Genomic DNA, 20256 nt, shown 5'->3' on the forward strand with positions numbered 1-20256 from the left:
TTGAGTCAAATTTGTTTTGCATCGTCTCTGAAGACACCTCAACAATTGCATGGGGTTGACAAAAAATTTAAATTAAAAAAAACAAATCCCTGATAAATTAAAATTTTAAATGGATCTGCGGAGCCTTATACTTATTATAATTGAACCAAAAATTGGTGTGCAGCGTTATTTATAGTGACGTGACAATTGAAACACTGAATAGCTGGAATCCAAAAAAAAGATATTTTTGAACAGCCCTACTGCACAGTTTCCAGTTAAAGTCTTGTTAACGCACTTTTTATAATAACTCTGTTTGGAGAGATCGAATGACTCGAATTGATAATATACTACATTTCCTCACTTTTAGCAGTTTCTGCTCGCATTTTCAAGTACCAGTACCAATAGACAAAATCTTAATAGTCTGGTTACTTTACTATTCTTCGAGATTACAATCAAATGTCGGCCTTGGCCGCCTGAGTCTTGAGTCATATTACTTGGTTCTAGTCAAGCGCAATAACTCGAGTGCAAGTCAGGTCAATAAACGGATTGACTTGAGTCCTGTTTAACATAACAGTGCACTATATAAGCAGTGCTCAGAAACGTGTAAATTTGCAGAATTTAAATGATGCTGCGGTATAATAATGTATATAGAGGATATGGTGAAATGAAGCACGGGAGCATTAACATAACCTGCGACTAATAAGTTTCACGACTTTATTTCGATACGCTGACTGACATGTGAATCACAGGCCAACACGTTGTTGGAATTTAGCATACACTGCATTACACAAATCACAACGAGCTTTGGAGGTTATGATTTATTGATATCACTGTTCCCTGTCGTCACCCTACTTTAGAATGACTATTATTGATCACGTTGTTAGATTGTGGTGAAGAGGAATTAATTCTACATGAAGCCATGTCGATGGGATAACCTATCGCGCTGCGCTGTGATCGTATAGTGGTTAGTACCTCACGTTGTGGCCGTGATAACCCAGGTTCGAATCCTGGTCACAGCACGTTTTACTGTTTTCGCTCATGTTATAATCAACGTCTGCAGGCTATATCACGCATTCCAATCGACATTGAATTACTCTGACGCTCGTTATTGCCTGGCCGGATATAAGGCTACGTAGAGGAACGAGACATATGCCTAGCAACTTGGTTGGAAGCATTTTGTGTGACGCCCTACATTTCGCAACGATAGAAAAAGAGGTATTCTATTAAGGTGCCCCATATATGCCCATTTCTCCATATAGCCTCATCGTGTATATTGTGTCCGTGCAAACTGCATAGCAATACCAACAATACAAAGAAATGTAAGAAAAAATTGCTGCGGCCAGGCATTTATGAGTAGGTTTACCACATTTTGGGATCCGAAAATAACGAGACTTTTCAAAAATTCTGAAAGCTCTGGTATACTGGAAAAAGAAAACTGGTGATTTTAGAAATTATTCGACCAATAGCACTGTGTTGCGTGAAAAAATGGTCATCTTTTCAACTCGACTCCTGAATTACCCGACTCTACCCCAGTTCAGCGGTGTTGACTAAAAAACGTTATCTTTTCCATATCATCTCCCATATTACCCCTCCCGTCGTATTTTTCGTTGTTTGTCTTGGCACCACTGATGTTCGCCGCGTCATAGTCGAGTTTTTGATCGCGTTTCAATACTTTATCTAGATAACGAGGACAAATTCCCCCAAAAGAGGACATTCCGGCGTCATCCGAGGACACTTTCCATTTATTGACAAAAGACGACAAATCTTATTAAAAAACCCTAATATAATATAAGTTCACTCGTTCAAAGCACGATTAGATTGCTACGCGGGGCAAACTAGAAAGACAAGGCGTATTTGAAACCATTTGGAATAGTCTGTCAATCAAACATCCACCTCTATCTGCAGATATAGATATGAAGGAACATGCAAATAAAAGCCATACCCAATAAACAGTGCAAACCGAGTGAAAAGCACCAGATGCTAACATAAATATGTCAAGCAATATGGAAAGAAACCGACTGAGTCGGTAGGCGAAGTCGATATATCATGTCGAGGTCCGGTAATCTCGACCGCAGACTCATATTCATTCAATAGAATCTGCATGTATTTTGTCTTAAAACGTGGGCATGCTCGGCGACTTAAGGATTGCCACTTGCCAGCAAGATAGTGCTCTACAGTCATGGTCCGTTATACTTGATAGAGACTTGCGTTCGCTTGTATTTACTGCTGATCGATTGATAATTGAACAATGGCGACTCAAGTGTCTTGAACTTATGCTGTTGTACTTGCGCTCGAGAGCAGATACATTGATTCGAGTGTGATTGCGAACGCTTGTGTATATATAAGTATTCAATCGAAGGCTTCGAAATAACTTGTACAATGTCCGGTACATTGATGGGTTGAGTAACTTTTCACACCGTTCGACATAAACAATGTTGCGAATTGATTTCTAATTGAAATCTGGACATCGCCGATTAAACGCACAATTGTTCAAACTTGGAATAGTGGAATCTCATTGTTGTAGATACTGCCGCTACCCTGAAACCGTGGAGTAGGCCTACTTTATGGTCAGTTGTCCAAAATATGGTTTTCATCGGAAATTTCTTAAATATAAATCTGCTCAATGAAAGTGAATTTTTGTATTGCCGATTAACTCCTTGATTTTCAAATAAACTCTCATGTCGTTGAATTTGTGTTATCGTCGATTTCTCGGGTAACCCATTCCTCGGCTGGGTGGCCCATCTGGTTGCGCTGTGATCGTATAGTGGTTAGTACCTCACGTTGTGGCCGTGATAACCCAGGTTCGAATCATGGTCACAGCATATTTTTTATTATCCCTAATTGAGATGCTATTGTATCGAAGACTCCATATCATCAGGTCTGCCGGTAAATTTGTTCACGCATATGCAGTATATTCCAATTCCAATACTATTGCCCATATTCATTTATTCACTTTGAAAAATATTCGCGCTTGGCACGATTAGTAAACAGATACGCACTCATTTTAATGACAATATTATTAGCGATGTTGGTGCGCAGTTACCCAATAGTCATGAACAGCTTAGTCTCGCGTTTGCTGTGAATCGGCGTAAAATCGGACTTGGCTTCCATATAGAAAGACATGCCGCGTGTGTGTGCCTGTGTGGGTCTCACTGATTCGTTTGTACAAAGAGTATTAGTGGTGGAATTCCCTGTAGAAAGATTGTATTAATCACCATATTTGGTTACAATGCGATCGTTTATTGTTGGTTAACAAATGGATGTTATGGCCCTTCATGGAACAAACACTTTGTGGTCTCAAACTCATCCTATATATTTGCCCGACCCAAAACCTGGTTTCTGGCTACGCCCGCGTACTACATATGTGTTATTCATCGTACAGCCTTTAACACGTCAATCACTATTACGGGGTAAATTCATAGAAATAATATATATGTGTGTATGCATTATTGTATATATATATCAAAGTATCGATGGTTTTCTAAAACCAAATAATTCGAAATCTAGTCGATAACGTTTGTATATGTCTTCGATAGTTTTGGTAGAAACTGACGCTAAGTAGCCATTCACTTTCTCCTGGTCTGTTTGCCTTGACGACGCGTAATTTGCAGGAAAAGCAATGTTCTCCATGTTCACAAGCTTCATGAACGCAGCCATGTCGTCGTTGATGGTTTCGACATGTAAGATAAAGTCATACCGTATCGTGCACGGTAGACACAGGTCTTGGTATAAACTCCAATGACGATCACGCCTTTTATCCATGGCTGCGTACCGCAAAAATTCACCGAACGTCGCCGATATGTCACGCCGGCTGTCGCCTGATATGATCGTATGAATCATCCGTGATATATTTTTATATTCTCTATTCCAAGAATATTCTCTTTCGAGTTTGGACCTGTAGGCGGACAAAAGTCTGTAAAGAGGATCGCGGACAATGATGAGTCTTTTGTAAGTCTTTAACTTTTTAGATATTTCTTTTGAGTTCCGCAGCTTTCTCAGATTTAATTTAGCGTTGGTTAATTGGACAGCGAATCCCGATTCGACTTTGGCCAGGCTTGATGTATTCACCAGCTTTTCGGCTGCAACGAGTACTTTCTTCATACTCGAACTCGCACACTTAGGTATCTCGCAGAGAATGAACTGTAGAGAGAATGACTCGTTAAGTTTCAACCAGCTAATGTTCTGTCATAGACGTTGAATGCGGTAAAGGCACAGAAGTCACCCTGTGAAATCACCAGAGATAGTGATCCAACATGTTACACATAAGCAAACGCAAAAAGATTCATATATTTCACGACTCAACGAAATTCCTAGGCTCCGGCATCTGTTTTGGTCGTACGCTCATACCCAGTGGTGGCCTTACGATTGGGGGGCCCTGGGCGATACTTCCGGGGGGCCCCTCCCTATCTAAATTATCGCAACCCAGACCCCCCTCACTAACTCTTGATGATACTTTTATTGTTCTGCACCTCGTAGGCCCTATACACTGTTCCGGTAGTGCATTGTCTGTACTTCATGATAAAGCTTTCAGCATATAAAATAATGTCATGCCACAGTACAATAAACGACTTGGCATATTCGAAAACAAGTGACTCAAGCGAACTATAGCGCGTTTCGAGACCTACCTATTTAAAAAAATTATGGGATGTAGCTAAGGCCTTTAGCTAATGGCAAAATGGATGGAGATCATCAAATCAAAGTGAGCTCTTGCAACTAGTGCAGAAATTTAATGATCGACTACTGCTTACGGTACCATATTCTACATTGGTGCATGGATTTTTGTGGTTATTCATAAAATGATTACTAAAAAATGAGAATTGATGATTTGTCTTTACGGCACAATACCATATTCTTTATGGATACAAGGATTCCGCGGTTATTCAGAAAATGGTAATACTTGAAAAAAAAGCGCGTAAACCAGAGAAATAGTTGGGAAAAGCGCGTGAACCGAGGAGGGGGGGCTCGAAAGCGCGTAAATCAACCAGGGGGGCCCTAGGCGACCGCCTACCTCGCCTACCCCAAAAGCCACCACTGCTCATACCCATGGCTCGGTGAGTCAGTTCCAGGGACAACGAGATAGGGATAGGTTCGGATGTTCAGGCAGTGCCTCGCCATTCGCCAGGAAAATAAGTGAATCAAGATTTTGAAACTTTCAATATTTATTGGTATTCGCCTGGTGATGCTCTTGAATTTTGGACATTTTTGACACTCCAAGTATCACAGAGACGAGACAAGTCTCACCTTTGATATCGTTGTTCAACCGAAACAACTATTACATTTATGAATTGATATAAATTGAATTTTATTGTCGCACTCGAAATCCAGAATATTAAATAATATCTTTATAATATTTATTCGCAATAAAACTTGTAAATAAACACGTAATTCGGGAAGCAATTTTCCCATTAAGGAACTGGAGAGATTGAGGTAACTTTTTAAATTTCAGTAATAGAGTCAAATTGGTATTCCTTTGCAATACAGGAAGTGATTACAGAATTGCGGCAGATTAAGAATTGCAGAAGTAGAGATGATTGTAAATGATGAATTGCAGTTACAGATATTATGCTGTGATTTTCGAGTACAAGTGGTATTTATTCCAGTGGCGCATTCAAGGTGTTCCTAGGAATATGCGCAGTGCCCAATACTGTGATCCTTTGGATCATGTCGAATCGAACGTTTCTCGGAATCTGTTGGATTTGTCTCATGAATCATTTGCTTGCGACCCCTGTAACGCGAGTGACTATCGGTACAATGTTTGTTTTGTACCGACACATTTTTCACAGTCTATTTTGAGATCTGCATTAGGGATGGTGTGAAAGTGAGGTTCACGTTTTTCTGATTCCTTTTGTTGAATGTTTTGAACAGCTTGCACGGCAAGTTCAATGAATAAGCATTCTCTTTCCGTCTTTAGTTTGATTATCATGTCCGTACGGTTGCTCCCTATTTCGCGGTCAGTTATGATTGGTACATCCCACAGAATTTTCACGTGGTCGTTTTCTGTCAGTGGTACTGGACTGTAATCCTACCAATTTTCCTTGTCGAGATAGTAATGTTGAAATGATTGCATAATTCAAGATGAATGTTGTGGCCGATTCTGTCGTGTCTCCATGTGCATTATTATATTCTTTATTCACAGTAGAACTGTTAATCACATACATAATCCGGGGGGCAACCTGCCCCCGGAGGAAAATGTCGGGATTTGAGTATTTTTTTCAAATTTCAGTAATACAGCCACATTTTTATTCCTATGCAATGCATGAAGATGTCAGATTACAGAATTGCGATAGATGTCATTCACCTTATGATTATCCGAGTACAGCAGTTTGACCTGCCGATGCAGCCTTGTCACGTCAAATTCGTCACTGATGGTTCCCAAATTGTGACGCTTACATTCTTCCCGAAGCAGCGACCGACGCCGATTTTGTACTTCGTTAAACCTGCCTTCATCTGCAGTTGGGCGAATATCGTCCTGTGTGAAAGGCGTCGTCGATTTTATACGTTCCAGCGCTCCCCTCACTACAGGTGCCGGCGAGCTTGTTGGATAACAGACAAGCTGCAAAGAATGGAATAGGAAAGGTGTTCGGTACTGACTACCGAAGAGAAGTCAAAACAGAGAGGGTCAAATTATAGGGGTACTCAAAATATGCAGTTTCAAAACAGTACGTCATTCAAATAGGTAGTGTGAAACAGCGAGTCTCATGATAGGCAGCCAATAATGTTACTGAGTCAGTCAATGGTAGCGGTAAGCGATAAAGTCCGGTTTAGTAATCGGCTCAACTTGGGAAACCCTTGTGCTATCCTTGCCCATTTGGGTGAATCCCAAATTTTCTCTGAGTCACAAAAACAAACATCGACCACAGAAATATGCCACGATTACGCTAATTAGAGCGAAATGTCATTATCCTAATTTTAATCTGACCTGTGGAATCTTTCTCTGCTATAATTTCTTGTTATCGTGAAAATGCTCCTGGAGAACTGCGTGGTGCTAAACCAGCCGAGCTTGGTGTACTAACATATCCCACTCTCATACTTGTGAAAAGAATTTGATATGAACTTAACTTGTTATTTTGTTGCATACTTCTTACTCATTCTGAATTTAAGTTAATTCAAATCATATAATTTCGAAAAGCAGACTCTGGTCTAACTGTGACCACGTTGTATACGAAATAAATTATTTTCAAATACCGCTTCAAAAGAACAAACTGTGCATCAACGACAGTGTCAAAAGAAGGAAAAAAAGCATTCAAACATGGTTTTAATACAAAGCAACTATTTACTGCGTATCAGTGTGACTTCAGCTGTATGACTCAGTCTTCAACCCTGCGTAACTCATAAGTGAGCCCCGGTTAAGAACGACGGCGTTACGGTGAGGGTTAGAGCAGTGATTCCCAAGTGCAGCCCCGAGGGCCGCATGCGGCCCCCAGATGGCCTTCTTGCGGCCCCCAAAAACATATTAGGAAATCGATTTATGACAAAAAATAAAATTTATATTTATAACATACTCATCATCTTGCTTGGCTTGGCCTCTGTAGTTTTTAATTACAGAATTGCAGCGTTGGCCATGACCGCACCACAACTCACCAACACATATAAAGTTTTAGGCCATGTAGCATGTGACTCCAAGAAGTGTGCCAGAACGATCGGCAGCGAGAAAGCCTTGGCCGTAAAGGACTGCTTTTTTGCTGACCAAAAACTTTGAAATACCAAAAAATTCGTTTTAGATACAAAATACGTATAGGTTTAATTGTCCATATAGGCGCCTAAATGACTGGCGCCGAATGTTCTTGTCTTGGCAATCTGAACCTCCCAAGACAAATACCACCCCACAGGAAAGAAAAATATATGCCAGTGAAGAAATGCCAATCTGAAATCGTGTGATCTTTCAGTTTAGTAGGTTTAGGCAATTCTACATTTTTTGATATGGCAGACAGGAGGTAACGAAATAACACCATGTAAAGAAGTCATACCTAGGGGTCCGCCCGCCCGAAGATGTTTAATTTCACGGGGTCTGCAGTTTCAAAGACACTTCTCACTCAGCTCTACCGGTATATCTGATTACGTTGGCAAAGAGGACAACCATGCAATTCCCGATCATCTTATTCACCGATTTTATCATGAATTATCGAAATATTCGCGCGTCGCGCTGTCTCACTATAAACAGTACAACTTTAATTTCGTGGCAAAAGCGAACAACGTGATGTGGGGTCAGTTTATCACCCTATGGGAGCCTGTAGTCCTGACGAAGTGCTGTTACGTTCCTGCCAACGGGTATACCGCCGGAGATGTTTAATTACTATTAAGGGGGCCAATACCTTTTCAAACACCTCACTCAGCTCTACCGGTAAATCAGTTTACGTGAACAGAGACAGAATGAACATTGATAGCAATACATGCAATTACCGATCATATTGACCGATTCAGTCATGAAACTAAAGAAATTTCTCACGCTTCGCGCGTTTAGGCCAGGAAAGCTGATTCACTCAACGGACAATCAATGCAGCAGATAAGTAGCGGTAAACAGTGAACAGTTTTGAAATCTCGCCAGGGCAATAAAACTACTCCGAAATAGCCACGATGACTGTTTGGGTCCGTTTCATAGCCGTAGTATTCGTGCGGCCCCGACCGTACTCTGAAATTCTAAATTTGGCCCTCACACCGTAAAAGTTTGGGAACCACTGGTTTAGAGTGACGTTAGGATTGATTTACGTTAGGATTCAGGTTAGCCTTTATTGTGGTTAGTGCTACAGGTAGGGTTAGATATACTTACCAAATGTCTGCCATTGATCAATATGTAGAATACAATAACCGCGCCAAATAGTATAAACATATGTCTCGTTCTAGGACTATTCCCTATCGCCGGCATATCGCTGGCGATAAAGTCGCTTAAATCTTGAATTATCTGCAATACGTAAACACAAATCGTTCGCTTACAGCAGGGGCGGGCAACATACGGCCCGCGGGCCGGATCCGGCCCGCGAAGGGATTTTGTCCGACCGCGGAGAGTTTTCCGTCTTACATGATAATGTGGCCGGCGGCCCCAGTCTGCCGAGATTCCCCACTATACTCGCCTATATATACGTCAAATTTTAGTGACTGTATGTTATTATTAGGGCAAGTTTTTGTTGCACTAAAATCGCGATAAGTTGCATTTATTTTTACCAAAAGTTGCTGTAAAAAGTTGTATTTATAATTTTTGTTGAATTATTGGGGTATGAGATACCCGAAAGGTTCCGTTGTATAACTTTGTTCCTGCAGAACTGTCAAATTTCTTACTTTATGGCCATTTAACGCAAGGTCTGGCGAAACCGCCCAAAAGTATATTTTTACCGGCACATAGCGGGAAAATTACGCAATGCGGGAATAATTTCCCCAAACAAGTCAAACAGCATAGCTACAAACCCCTCCTCTAAATCAAGTCAAATACCACACCCAAAATCTCCTGCAAACTAGACCCAAGGCGTTGCAGAGAAACACACTCTTGGCGACTTTAACAAAACATATAGCCTGAATAAGGTGACCTAGCGAAATTGTAATTTTCGGCGGTCCCGCCTGGGCGTTCGTGAAATGGGAAAATATACCTCAAATTTAAACGAGAGTATTAATAAAGCGAGCTATTTACACATTGTTCGGACACGGTCGTGCTTGGATGGGGTATAGTTGAAGTTCTTACTTGCAAGCCATTGTGTCATAGATAACACAGTGATATGCAGCTAACCCTTCATATAGCTCTTTGTTATGCAAATCAAAGAGAATAGAACCATACTAGAAATAGTTTATAGCAAGTTTTTAAATCACTCCTTTACATTTTGACGCAATATTTGATCAAAGTTGCAGTAAAAATTGGTATGAAAAATAGAGAAAAGTTACAAAAAGTTGCACTAGAAAATCCTTCCAAACAGCTTAAAACATCATAGTACAGTTTCTAAATATCTAGGGAGCTGTAGGATGCCGTAAAAAAAGTTACAGAAGTTGCACAAAATTGCCCTAATCGTTATATACGTGTTTTGTATACGCAGCGTTGCGAGAGTGGACCTTACGCGTAAGTTCGTCGAAGCGATAAAATATGCATTATCGGCATTTACGATGCACTCAACCCTAATGTCGTCTGTGGTAATCATGATTTTTATCGACTACAATAGTCATTTACACCAGGCTGATATTTCTTACTTTTGATAACGTAGCCGTCGACTTGTAGCACAGACTTGGACAACTAGAAAATTACAGCTTTTCCAACTTAGATTAGAATTAGAATTAGAGCTACACATTTTTTCCAAATTAGATTAAAATTCGAATTAGAGCTACACATTTTTTTCCAAATTAGATTAAAATTCGAATTAGAGCTACACATTTTTTTTCCAAATTAAATTAGAATTAGGATTAGAATTACTGAAATCGCAAAAACCTGAAAATTGAATGAAATTATGAATGAGAAATGAATAGAGCCAAAAGTTCAGTTCATATCACGTCAGAGTGCATTCACATAACCATGACAATGGTTATGGTTAACGTCTGTACACCAAGCTTGGTTCTTTTTGCTCTGTATACCAGGGGTCATCAACATGCGGCCCACGAGGTCATATTTTGCGGTCGGCGATCTGATTCGTGATTTCGGAAGAACGCGAAATAAAAGATTTTGAAAAGATGAAATTGATTTCATTTTCAAATTATTGTTGTTGTTTCAAAAAAGCTATTTGCCTGTGCCCAATAACACTATTCATCACTAGCTGAAATGGCTTCGGCGATGGCAACAGCATTCCATAGATTGAGAATCAGCTGATATGAACAAGCATATTTCCTTGACGTGCGATAGCTCGGACACTGCCAAGACCGAGACGCTTAGAAAACGGCCTATGGTCATGCCTACGAGTTCTCGAACAGCAGCAGCCTTGAGATGAGGAAAATTTTTTTCTCTTTTCCAGTAACTCAAAACAACACACTCCATGATCACACTCTCTGCTGCGAAATATCTTTCCACCTCATCCTCCAATATATTTTCTTTGGTTAGATTTGAAGTAACCACCCTCTTCTTTGTTGGTGTAGTTGAGGGCATGAAAGTGAACAAACTTGTCATTGCACTTTTTTTCTTCGCTGTTGTACTGTTTGTGATCGAAACTAGAATGATGTTTGCAGACTACAATGCCAATATGGCTATCATTCGTCGCAAAATACCTACTATTATGATCGCATACGGTGTAAATAATGCGATGGCGACTTGTCACTAGATTCCCTTTGCGAGAGGGATGTTCTTGTTAACTCGCTGCAAAATGCCGCGGAAAACCGGCATGTTTCAGGAAAACAATAAATTAGATTAGAATAAAAATTAGAGCATAGGAATATTTCGCAAATTAGATTAGAATTGGAATTAGAACACAACAACAAATCGCAAATTAGACAAGAATTATAATTAGAGCATAGAAACATTTCGCAAAGTAGATTAGAAGTACTTAATTTTCCTATATCCGGCCCGCCGACTGTAGAAGTTGCCCGCCCCTGGCTTACAGTGTTATGATACCGTTAACTAACAGATAAACGCCCGACAGCTGGTTAACAATAGTGTCACCACAAAGACATACTGAAATGGAGTCTAATTTGTCGATTTGCTATCAGAACACTACCGGGGTGCAAACTAGTACTGTACAACTATAGGTAATCGAATTCTAGTATAATTAGTGAAATGTAATATATTTAGTAAAATAATTAGTGAAACTTCAATTCTAATTTAACTTTCTAGTTTGTCCTAAAATGGTACAGGACAATGGAGTATTTTCCGGAAATACGCAAAGAGACGCTTTGGAGTACAGAACCTCATAATATATTCTTATTTATTCGCGAAGCTTTTCGGCTGACACTCCTCAGGGGATACCGTCACCAACGATGCGAGCATTCAGAAAACTATGTCCAACAACAATAAGCGTTACTAATTATGACGTCACACACGGTAAAATACAAAATTCCAAAAAACGAGAGAACTATAGCGCAGGCACGGAGAGAACGAAACGAAACAAGTTAGTGTGCGATTTATCAATGATACGTGAATTCTTTCTGTTGGCATATACTAGGTTGACGCATAATGACGATGGTGGACTGAAGAACAGATAAATGGAATAAATTACGACCCTGTCCCACTATAGAGAACATGTCCTCATTATAATTGACAGCGCACGTTAGTTTTTCCAGCAAATGATCACCGATGGAAGACTTTGGACCGGTAGCCTGGTTGTCTTCGAGAGCAAACGGATTACTTAGCTGTTACTTGGAAATGTTCGATTTGATAGACGGTGGAATGTGATCTTCAATACGTTCCTGCAACCGTTTGGAAGTTATCCCTACGTACCGACGATTACAGTGGCACTTGAATTGATAAATTACGTTACTTTGTTTTGATGCCGGGAGAGCGTTCTTTCGGGTTGCTGGAAACACTGGCAACTTAGTAAAGACAACATTGGTCTTTACTAGGGATGGTGTGAACCAGACATGGGGTAATCGCGATTAGTAATCGTAATCGATTACGACGATTACAGCATCTTCAAGTAATCGTAATCGCAATCGATTACATTCGAAAAAAATCCGAAGTAATCGTAATCGTAATCGACTACTTCCCATATCTAATCGATTTCTTTGTGAAAGAACGATTACTTTTTATTTGTACAAGGACTATGTCATAAACTGAACATTCGCGAACAAGGAAGATGTCTTATACCTGGTTCATGATAACACTAACGTCTGATTTTTAAATGCCATTGCTCATTATTACGTCAGAGGTATAGCCTATTAGCTTTGCTAGTTATTGCGTAAGAAGTATCCACAGTAAATAGATATTCGATGTACGTCACGTGCATTCGTGCGATTGTAAGAACACCCGCCGTGCTGTATATCAGGTTATCAACCCGTTCCACACGCCAGTACCCCGGAGCAGGACAATAATCACCACTCTGCCAAGTAACTTGTGTATTGATGGTTGGTTATGCAAACGCAGTTTGACCGTTGCTGCTTGGCGAGCAGTAGGCCTATGTAGTACGTAAGTACACCGGACAGAGATTTGAAATTTAGTACTAGTCTAATATAACATTACGGTTTCCACAACGAAGCAATCAACAGTTTTTTATATATATCACAACCGTGCCGTTTTTCGTAGCGGCAGCTTGCAGTACATTATCTGTATTAAGTTGAAGGCAGAATGTTATGTTCTCTTCATCTTATTCTCATATGACTCTACTCGAAACATTCGCTAATCGTTATTTCATAATTCTTTACTCAACATTGGGACCTGCCGCCATAGCCATGGGCTTATATATCATGTTAGCGTGGGTTGTAGCTAGAATCAGGACCAAAACAGCTATTCGTCCCCCAGTCCAAACGTTAGTCTTTGGCCCCCATAGGGTGATAATTTCAAGTTGAAGACTGAATTTCGTGAATAATATTGGTAATCGCATTACATTATTATTAATTTTATATTGATATTATTCCTCTCTCTCTGCCCCCGATGGTCAGATTTACCTGTAGAGCTGGGGGCATGTAATTCATAATTATAACGTCTGTTATCTTGTTATAATTACTTTAGTGTATGTTGTTAATTCGTGATTTCCGGTATGTTATATAATCAAAAGATATTGTTGTATCTCTAACGTAGCAGACTAAAAGAAAAACTTTCGTGAGACGCACACACAAATTGTGATGTCTTTAATCCTCTGTGGGTGTCCGGGTGGCATTTGCATTGTGGGCTCGGATTGGAAGGACTGGACTATTAGTCACGCCCACCCAGCGCGGCTATTGACAATGGAACCATACCCTATGTTTCGGCCAAGGACTTTCTTTAGTAGCACACTTCGTGAAGTCGTGTGTTGGTCGAAATTGCATATGTCTTTTGGTGTGGCTTGGGACGGTATTGACTGGAACCTAAATGCCTATAGCTATAAATTAGGGTTTCATTTGAAACAAAAATAAATTTAAAGCGAGCACGTTTACAACATGCCCTTGTTTAAAACATGTTTTTTTTTTTTTTCAAGCCTTGACGTCACCAATGTGGATTGACATTGACAATTGAAAATATAGGTTAAATATAGCTCCTTTGACGAAATATCAGTACTATAACTGTTGAACCGACTATTTCGAGGGGTTCCAACCATATCTCATATCGATGTACGTCGGCCAAATCGGGTGGTAATTGTGGAAAGCATTTAAACAATTATGGCATAATTTTACAACTTAAAAAACACAATTTAGTTTTTTTTTAAGCCTTTGTTTAAAACACTGCTTCAAACAAGTTATAAATAATGTGTTTTAAACCACCATTAGTTTTAAATGCATGCCTAATATAGATTATGTATGATTTTTAGTTGAGGGGGAGACGTATGCATTCCAACATCAAGCTTATCTAGAGAGAATTTTCAAGTTAAATAAATCTTTCGAGAATACTCTATAATTTATGTTGGTTTACGAAATACTCTTGAGTCCCCTCCGAGCTCGCTCCCAACGCTATTGGGAAATTTAGGATGCGGCAGTCATGGACCTGGCAAGAATGCAATTGGTTGGGTGCGGTAAATCGTCCTCTATAAAAATAGGCAATGGGTACATTATGACGCAACAAGCAAAAGACGCATATTTTTTAAAGAAAGTTTTGGCCTTTCAGCGCAATCCATATGTTGTCTTCCAATATAACTTCTAAAATGCAAAATAGATGTAATCGTGAGTAATCGTGATTACTTTTCCAATGTAATCGTAATCGTAATCGACTACTTCCTGATTTTGCTGTAATCGTAATCGTAATCGTAATCGCGTCATTCGGAAGTAATCGTAATCGCAATCGATTACATTCATGAAGTAATCACCCCATGTCTGGTGTGAACCTCTGAAAGGTTCAGGTTCGTGTGAACGCGAACCTTTTTGATAGGTTCTGTGTGAACGCGAACCTTTTTGATAGGTTCTGTGTGAACACGAACGTGAACCTCATGACGTCATACTGCTAATTCCAGCCCTACATTTCAGTGAAAAGATATACATTTATACGGGAAGCGATTGGCGCAGTTGGTTACGCACTGCAGTCACGACGCCAATGGATGGGGTGTCGAATCCCGGTTCTGACCAACATCTACGTGTCGGAGGTTTCTCTGGGCTCGTCATCCCACTGCTACGGTAGTGCGTTGAAAAGCCCTGACCGGAAGTGAGCCGTGCTACAAGTCGGCAGCTGAGACAACGCTGGGGGCGCGTGCTAGTGAGGGCGACTGAGGATTGACCGGGAGAAGAGAATGAAAGCCGTCCCCAAGATTACGAAAGACAAAGACACTATGAACATTATCACAATTCATATCGTGGCAGCACATAGCTTGAAAAAGCGATAAGTGCCACTGTGTTGTACCAATAATAATAATAATAATATATATTTATATACACGATACCTGTAGCGAAGTCTCGGGCCACATAATGCCACAATGCTGAAGTACATACTGTCTTTTTACACATCGCCAAATGCATCAACTGGAACAGTCAAATAATATTATAATTCCATGATAATCAATATCTTCCGTGGCTTTGCCAACAATTTTGACGAGGGCTTACAAGGGAATATAAGCTACACTCGAACGGTCTAGGCCAGACCGGACAATGCATTCGTCGTCTGAGTGTTGCTACGCTGATATTGAGCAGAGTGTGAAACGGGTGTTACCCCATTCACAAGTTATACAGCAGTATAGCGAATACGCCAATCTCGTGGATTTAGTTCTTATGGTACAATAAACAAATGAAATCGAGATGGACCCAGTACGCTTGATAGATTTTTTACATCAGACAGCGATATCCATTTCATTGATTGGTTAAATAAGCATCATTCGCTAACTACCTACATGTAGCGTAGACCTTTGTCGTTCTTGATGCTGTGTGATTGCGGGTCAAGCTCACAGCAGAGAGTCAATAAATATTCAAAAAGAGAAAGCTGGATAATTTGAGCAAACTTTTGTAACAAAGCAGATAAAAATTTTCAGGTTGTCAAGGTGCATGCTCTTTTATTGTTGATTTTTTATGCTGCCATCGCCATGCATATAGTGACCCGCAGTTGAAATGTAATAAATTTCAACCAAAGATGCTATAATTACGTGAAAATTGTAATAAATGAAAAAGGTTCACAGTGCAGAACCTACCAAGGTTCGTTTGTGAACGTGAACCTTTCAATTTCCGAGGTTCACACACAGAACGCGAACGTGAACCTCACGTTCACACCATCCCTAGACTCTTTACCATTGGATAACAATTAGGGACGGCTGAAGTTGGCTGTTTCTCAAATGGATATGGAACCGGGCTAATCCAAGGTAGATAGATGTATAGATCCCTGCTTTCGCGAGAAACTTCCTCTGAAGATTCTTGTTGTTTGGTATCATTCCGATGACGTAACCCTTGATTTATTATGCGCTTGATGATATACTCCGGGTATCCGTTTTCAAAGAAAATTTTGCGGATGTATTCAAGTTCTGAATTAAATTTATCCTCAGAGCAACTCACTAGCGGCTGACGGACCTAAGTGCCGTTCAAATTCATTTTACGACCTTTTGAACTGAAACAGTTCCATCGAAGGTTGTGACCTGGGTTGAGAACGTAGGCTTCCTATAAACAGAGGTCAGGAATTCACCGGCTCCCTTTTCCACTAGAACTAGAACGTCAAGGAATGCCAGGCAGTTGTTAACTTCCTTTTCCGACGTGAATTGCAATGCCGGGCGCAATTTGTTCAAATTGTATACGAAACTGTCACAATTAGATTAATTACCGAAAATCACGAACGTGTCATCGACGTAGCGATGGTATAAGGCCGGTTTACTGCAAGAGGAGAAGAGCTGTTCATAGAGCCCCACACATATATTAGCTAAGATACGATAGGCCCCAATGGTGATCCGATATAGCTACACCGTCAATATGTATATACATTGTATTGTTTGTAACTAAATTCAACGGGGAAAAAGCGTTTCTCAACAATTCAACATAGATAGCGCTCGAAAAAGTAGGGGTGAAGAGACACGCTTGGTGTACATACATTTACCATTCATGCTTATGATTGAATTCTGATTGATTCACTCATATCTACTCTTTGGCACTGCTTGCTTCTGAACTCTTCAAATCTTCCACTGCCAACAATAACTTCTTTGACCCCCTCTGGATGTAAATCCCTACCATATCTATCAGCTACTTGACGTTTAGGTTGCCTCCATAGCAGATCTCAGTTCGAATGAAATAATAAACATATTTCATTTCACGATATCGCCTCATAATGAAGTAAACTTCTTTACAGGCTTATATCAGTCGATACCTTTGAGCCCACTATCCCAAATGTAGTACACACATTCGGATCAACTCTTACCAATGATGTGAGCCTAAAACATTCGAATGGAGAGTCTGCCTTCAGTAATTATATGCTACACGGTCATCACGCATCTTTTGCGTGTCCCAACTTACACCTGTTGTCAAATTACATCACGTTACTGGGAAGGGGAATGGCGCAATGTGCTAAGCAAGACCGTCACGACACTAATGGTTGCTGGTTCGAGCTTTGGCTATGCTAATTTCTGTGTGTCAAAGGTTAATCTTAGCTCCTCATCTTGCATACGCGGTGTCGTGCGAAAAACCCAGATGGATCAAGCGAAGTCGAGCTTATAAAATCGACAGTAATAGACACAGACGAGGACGCATGGAAGAGAGGAGAGTAAGTGCCTTATACACAGAGAGAGTTGAACCTTGACAATGATCAAAATCGCCTGATCGGCTTGCACCATTGTCTTACGAGAGGTAAACAAAGTTCAAGTTCTCTCGTTTTTGGGTGATATTTGAACCGCCACAGTCGGTGGTTCAAACCAAGGTCAACGCGAAAAATTGTTAAAATCTCGCATTTGCTCGCGGCGGAAATGGTCAGGCCGACAAGTAATTGATGTATAAAACGATTTAATGCGTTCTGGTGAAGAATATGATATAGGTATGTGTAATTCGGAAGCGGTGTAATGCCGAATGTGATTCAAATATGTCGGCATAATATATGCATTGACTACCGGTAGGGTACAACAGAACCGATGATTTATATATCCCTAATCCTTTCAGTTAGCAGGTTTAGGATATATATTCAATATAGCCCGATATGACAGGATCGAAAAACTTTCGTCCAATGGAAAAATATATATTGGCGTCTCTTGTTGATAGCTTTGGCATAGTATTAAGGAGCGGAGAAAGAGTAAATGCACGGAAAGACGGCATTATACCAAGCTCTATCTGGAGGCGGCAGACCGACATCTTCAGAGGAGCCTTTGACAAGACTTATGGAATAATGCAGTCTGAAATTGAACAGAACGACAACCCATTCGACGATGATGACATTTTGGACAAGTCGTGCAATTCTAGTGTATCGGTTGAGATTGAAAGTACTGATAAATTATAGATTACTAACCTATGGGGTTATTAATCTATTGATAAATTCTCCCCGATCCAGACATCGAAATATATGTTTGCGCAAGTCGTCGCGACATCTTCGACTATGGATAAATCGAGGAGTGGTAGGTTTTTCTAGATGGCACAAAGCCGTACCAAATAACGAGCTGAAGTCTTGCTGTCCAGCAAAGCATAAACTTTTGCGATTTTGTTTTTAATATAGCAGCCCACAGCCTGTGTGTCGTAATCATGCTAGCCATTGTCTTTAACCTTCGTAACAATCAGAAATTAGTTGAGAGTTGCGATGCAGGGTTAAAATTGAGCAGATGAACTTTCGGAGCGAGATCATTTGAACATTTCATGCGCGACAATGGTGCAAAGCGATCAACAATGATCTTGATCATTGATCACGGTAACGCAGGTCACGATCAGTTCTGGGCTGACAATGGTGCATAAGGCCCTAAGATGGTGAATGGACGCGTGACTTGAATTCGTCCGTAAAGCGTACGCAAAGATACATCGAACATTAACATTCAAGATCATGGCATATAGTTTAATCTCGTGAATGTTCAGAAATATCAACGAGTAGGCCTATTGAAAGAGTCGACCCTAAACATAGCTGAAATTGTGTTTGTCTAATCTATATAATAGAAAAGCTTATTATTTTACAGCTTATTAGTTTACCAGCGTGGCTGGGAATAGGATGTTTAGTTATGGAGACAATAATCATCAATCCGTAGCGAGCTCGCTTGTGCACATGCACAATTGCACAGTCTGTGTAATCTACGCGCCGCTCTCTGTGGGTGTGGCGCGCGGTGAGGTTCAGGCTTGGTGAGGCATTGACCCATTTATATCATGATATGCAATCTTACTTTTTCATATTTCATGAGCACACTCAGTAAGAATGCAATGTCGGTAATGTAATCCTAGTCTAATATGTAGAATGATGTTACGCTCTAATTTTAATTACAGTTTAATATCTGGTTGTCCTGAAACAGCCACAGGAGAACTGTATCGTGCGACACGAGCCCCGCCTGCGCGGACATTTGCAATTCTTATGGTTAGGAGGATGAACTCTGATTTGATGTAAACTGAACATGCTTTTTGTTGTACTCCATCTGGTTAGGAATTAAATTCAATTTCCAAGCTTTCGGAAATTCAGCAATTCTAATTGTAATTTAATTTGAAAAACAACTGCATGGGTAACTATAATTAAAGTTCTAATCTAATTTGGAAGAAACGCGTAGCCATATTTCTGAGTCAATTGTAATTTGGAAAAACTGTGTAACAATAATTCCAATTCTAAACTCCTTCGGAAACGCTGAAGGTTTTCTATTCGTCAAACTCTATAGCCCGGCAAACCTTCTCTGTTGATATGTCTGGACGCCGAATAGTCCTGCATCTGTATCCCACGATACAAATTCAGCTTGCAGAGGGAAATAGTGTATCTTGTCAAGAAATGCGAAGTTACAAGCGCGTGCGTCTCACGAGATTTTATAGTTTGATATGATACGTGCGAACGATACCAACATCCTGCGAGTAGCAACCGTCTTTCCTATGGAGGTCCGAGATTATAACATGCTTTCGCGGGCCCGCTCGAAGCTTATCAGCGAGAAACTAATGAATAAATAGTCTTATCCACGTGGCATGAACAGTGAACAATGAATATTTGAACAATGAACAATTAGCATAGCAAGAGCGACGTACATCGTGCAATGTAACCCTGTACAATCACATTCCCTTAATTTTCGAAGGCATCACCCCTAACATCTCTACCTGAGACTCTGATGGCATGGCCTGCGACAGCCGATACAAATAAATAAACAAGTCATGCGTTCACCGTTAACCATTCGGACTCGTTGGTAAATTGCGTAATGCTAG

The 20256-nt window shown here is 40.3% G+C and overlaps 1 protein-coding gene and 1 non-coding gene across 4 annotated transcripts; one reads left to right on the top strand and one right to left on the bottom strand.

Moving 5' to 3' along the window:
* The first annotated feature begins 926 nt into the window (after positions 1 to 926).
* Positions 927 to 998, top strand: Trnah-gug (transfer RNA histidin (anticodon GUG)). The gene has a single exon. It is a non-coding gene; the product is annotated as a tRNA-His (tRNA).
* A 1910-nt stretch (positions 999 to 2908) lies between these two features.
* On the bottom strand, positions 2909 to 8898 carry LOC145445166 (carbohydrate sulfotransferase 14-like). Of its 3 annotated transcripts, XM_080323327.1 has the most exons (4): positions 8747 to 8898; positions 6278 to 6532; positions 3677 to 4119; positions 3409 to 3618 (listed from the first exon to the last, which is right to left on the bottom strand). In XM_080323327.1, the coding sequence occupies exons 1-4, from the start codon at positions 8840 to 8842 to the stop codon at positions 3612 to 3614; spliced, it is 801 nt and encodes a 266-aa protein (XP_080179453.1). In that variant the 5' UTR covers positions 8843 to 8898; the 3' UTR covers positions 3409 to 3611. The 3 variants fall into 3 exon arrangements, with proteins under 3 accessions (XP_080179444.1, XP_080179439.1, XP_080179453.1); XM_080323318.1 differs by having other exon boundaries at positions 2909 to 4119; positions 6278 to 6448; XM_080323313.1 differs by having other exon boundaries at positions 2909 to 4119.
* Positions 8899 to 20256: the final 11358 nt, after the last annotated feature.

This window comes from Botryllus schlosseri, chromosome 1 (assembly GCF_051294905.1).
Source record: "Botryllus schlosseri isolate E-star chromosome 1, Bs_hap1, whole genome shotgun sequence".
Lineage (NCBI taxonomy): Eukaryota > Metazoa > Chordata > Ascidiacea > Stolidobranchia > Styelidae > Botryllus > Botryllus schlosseri.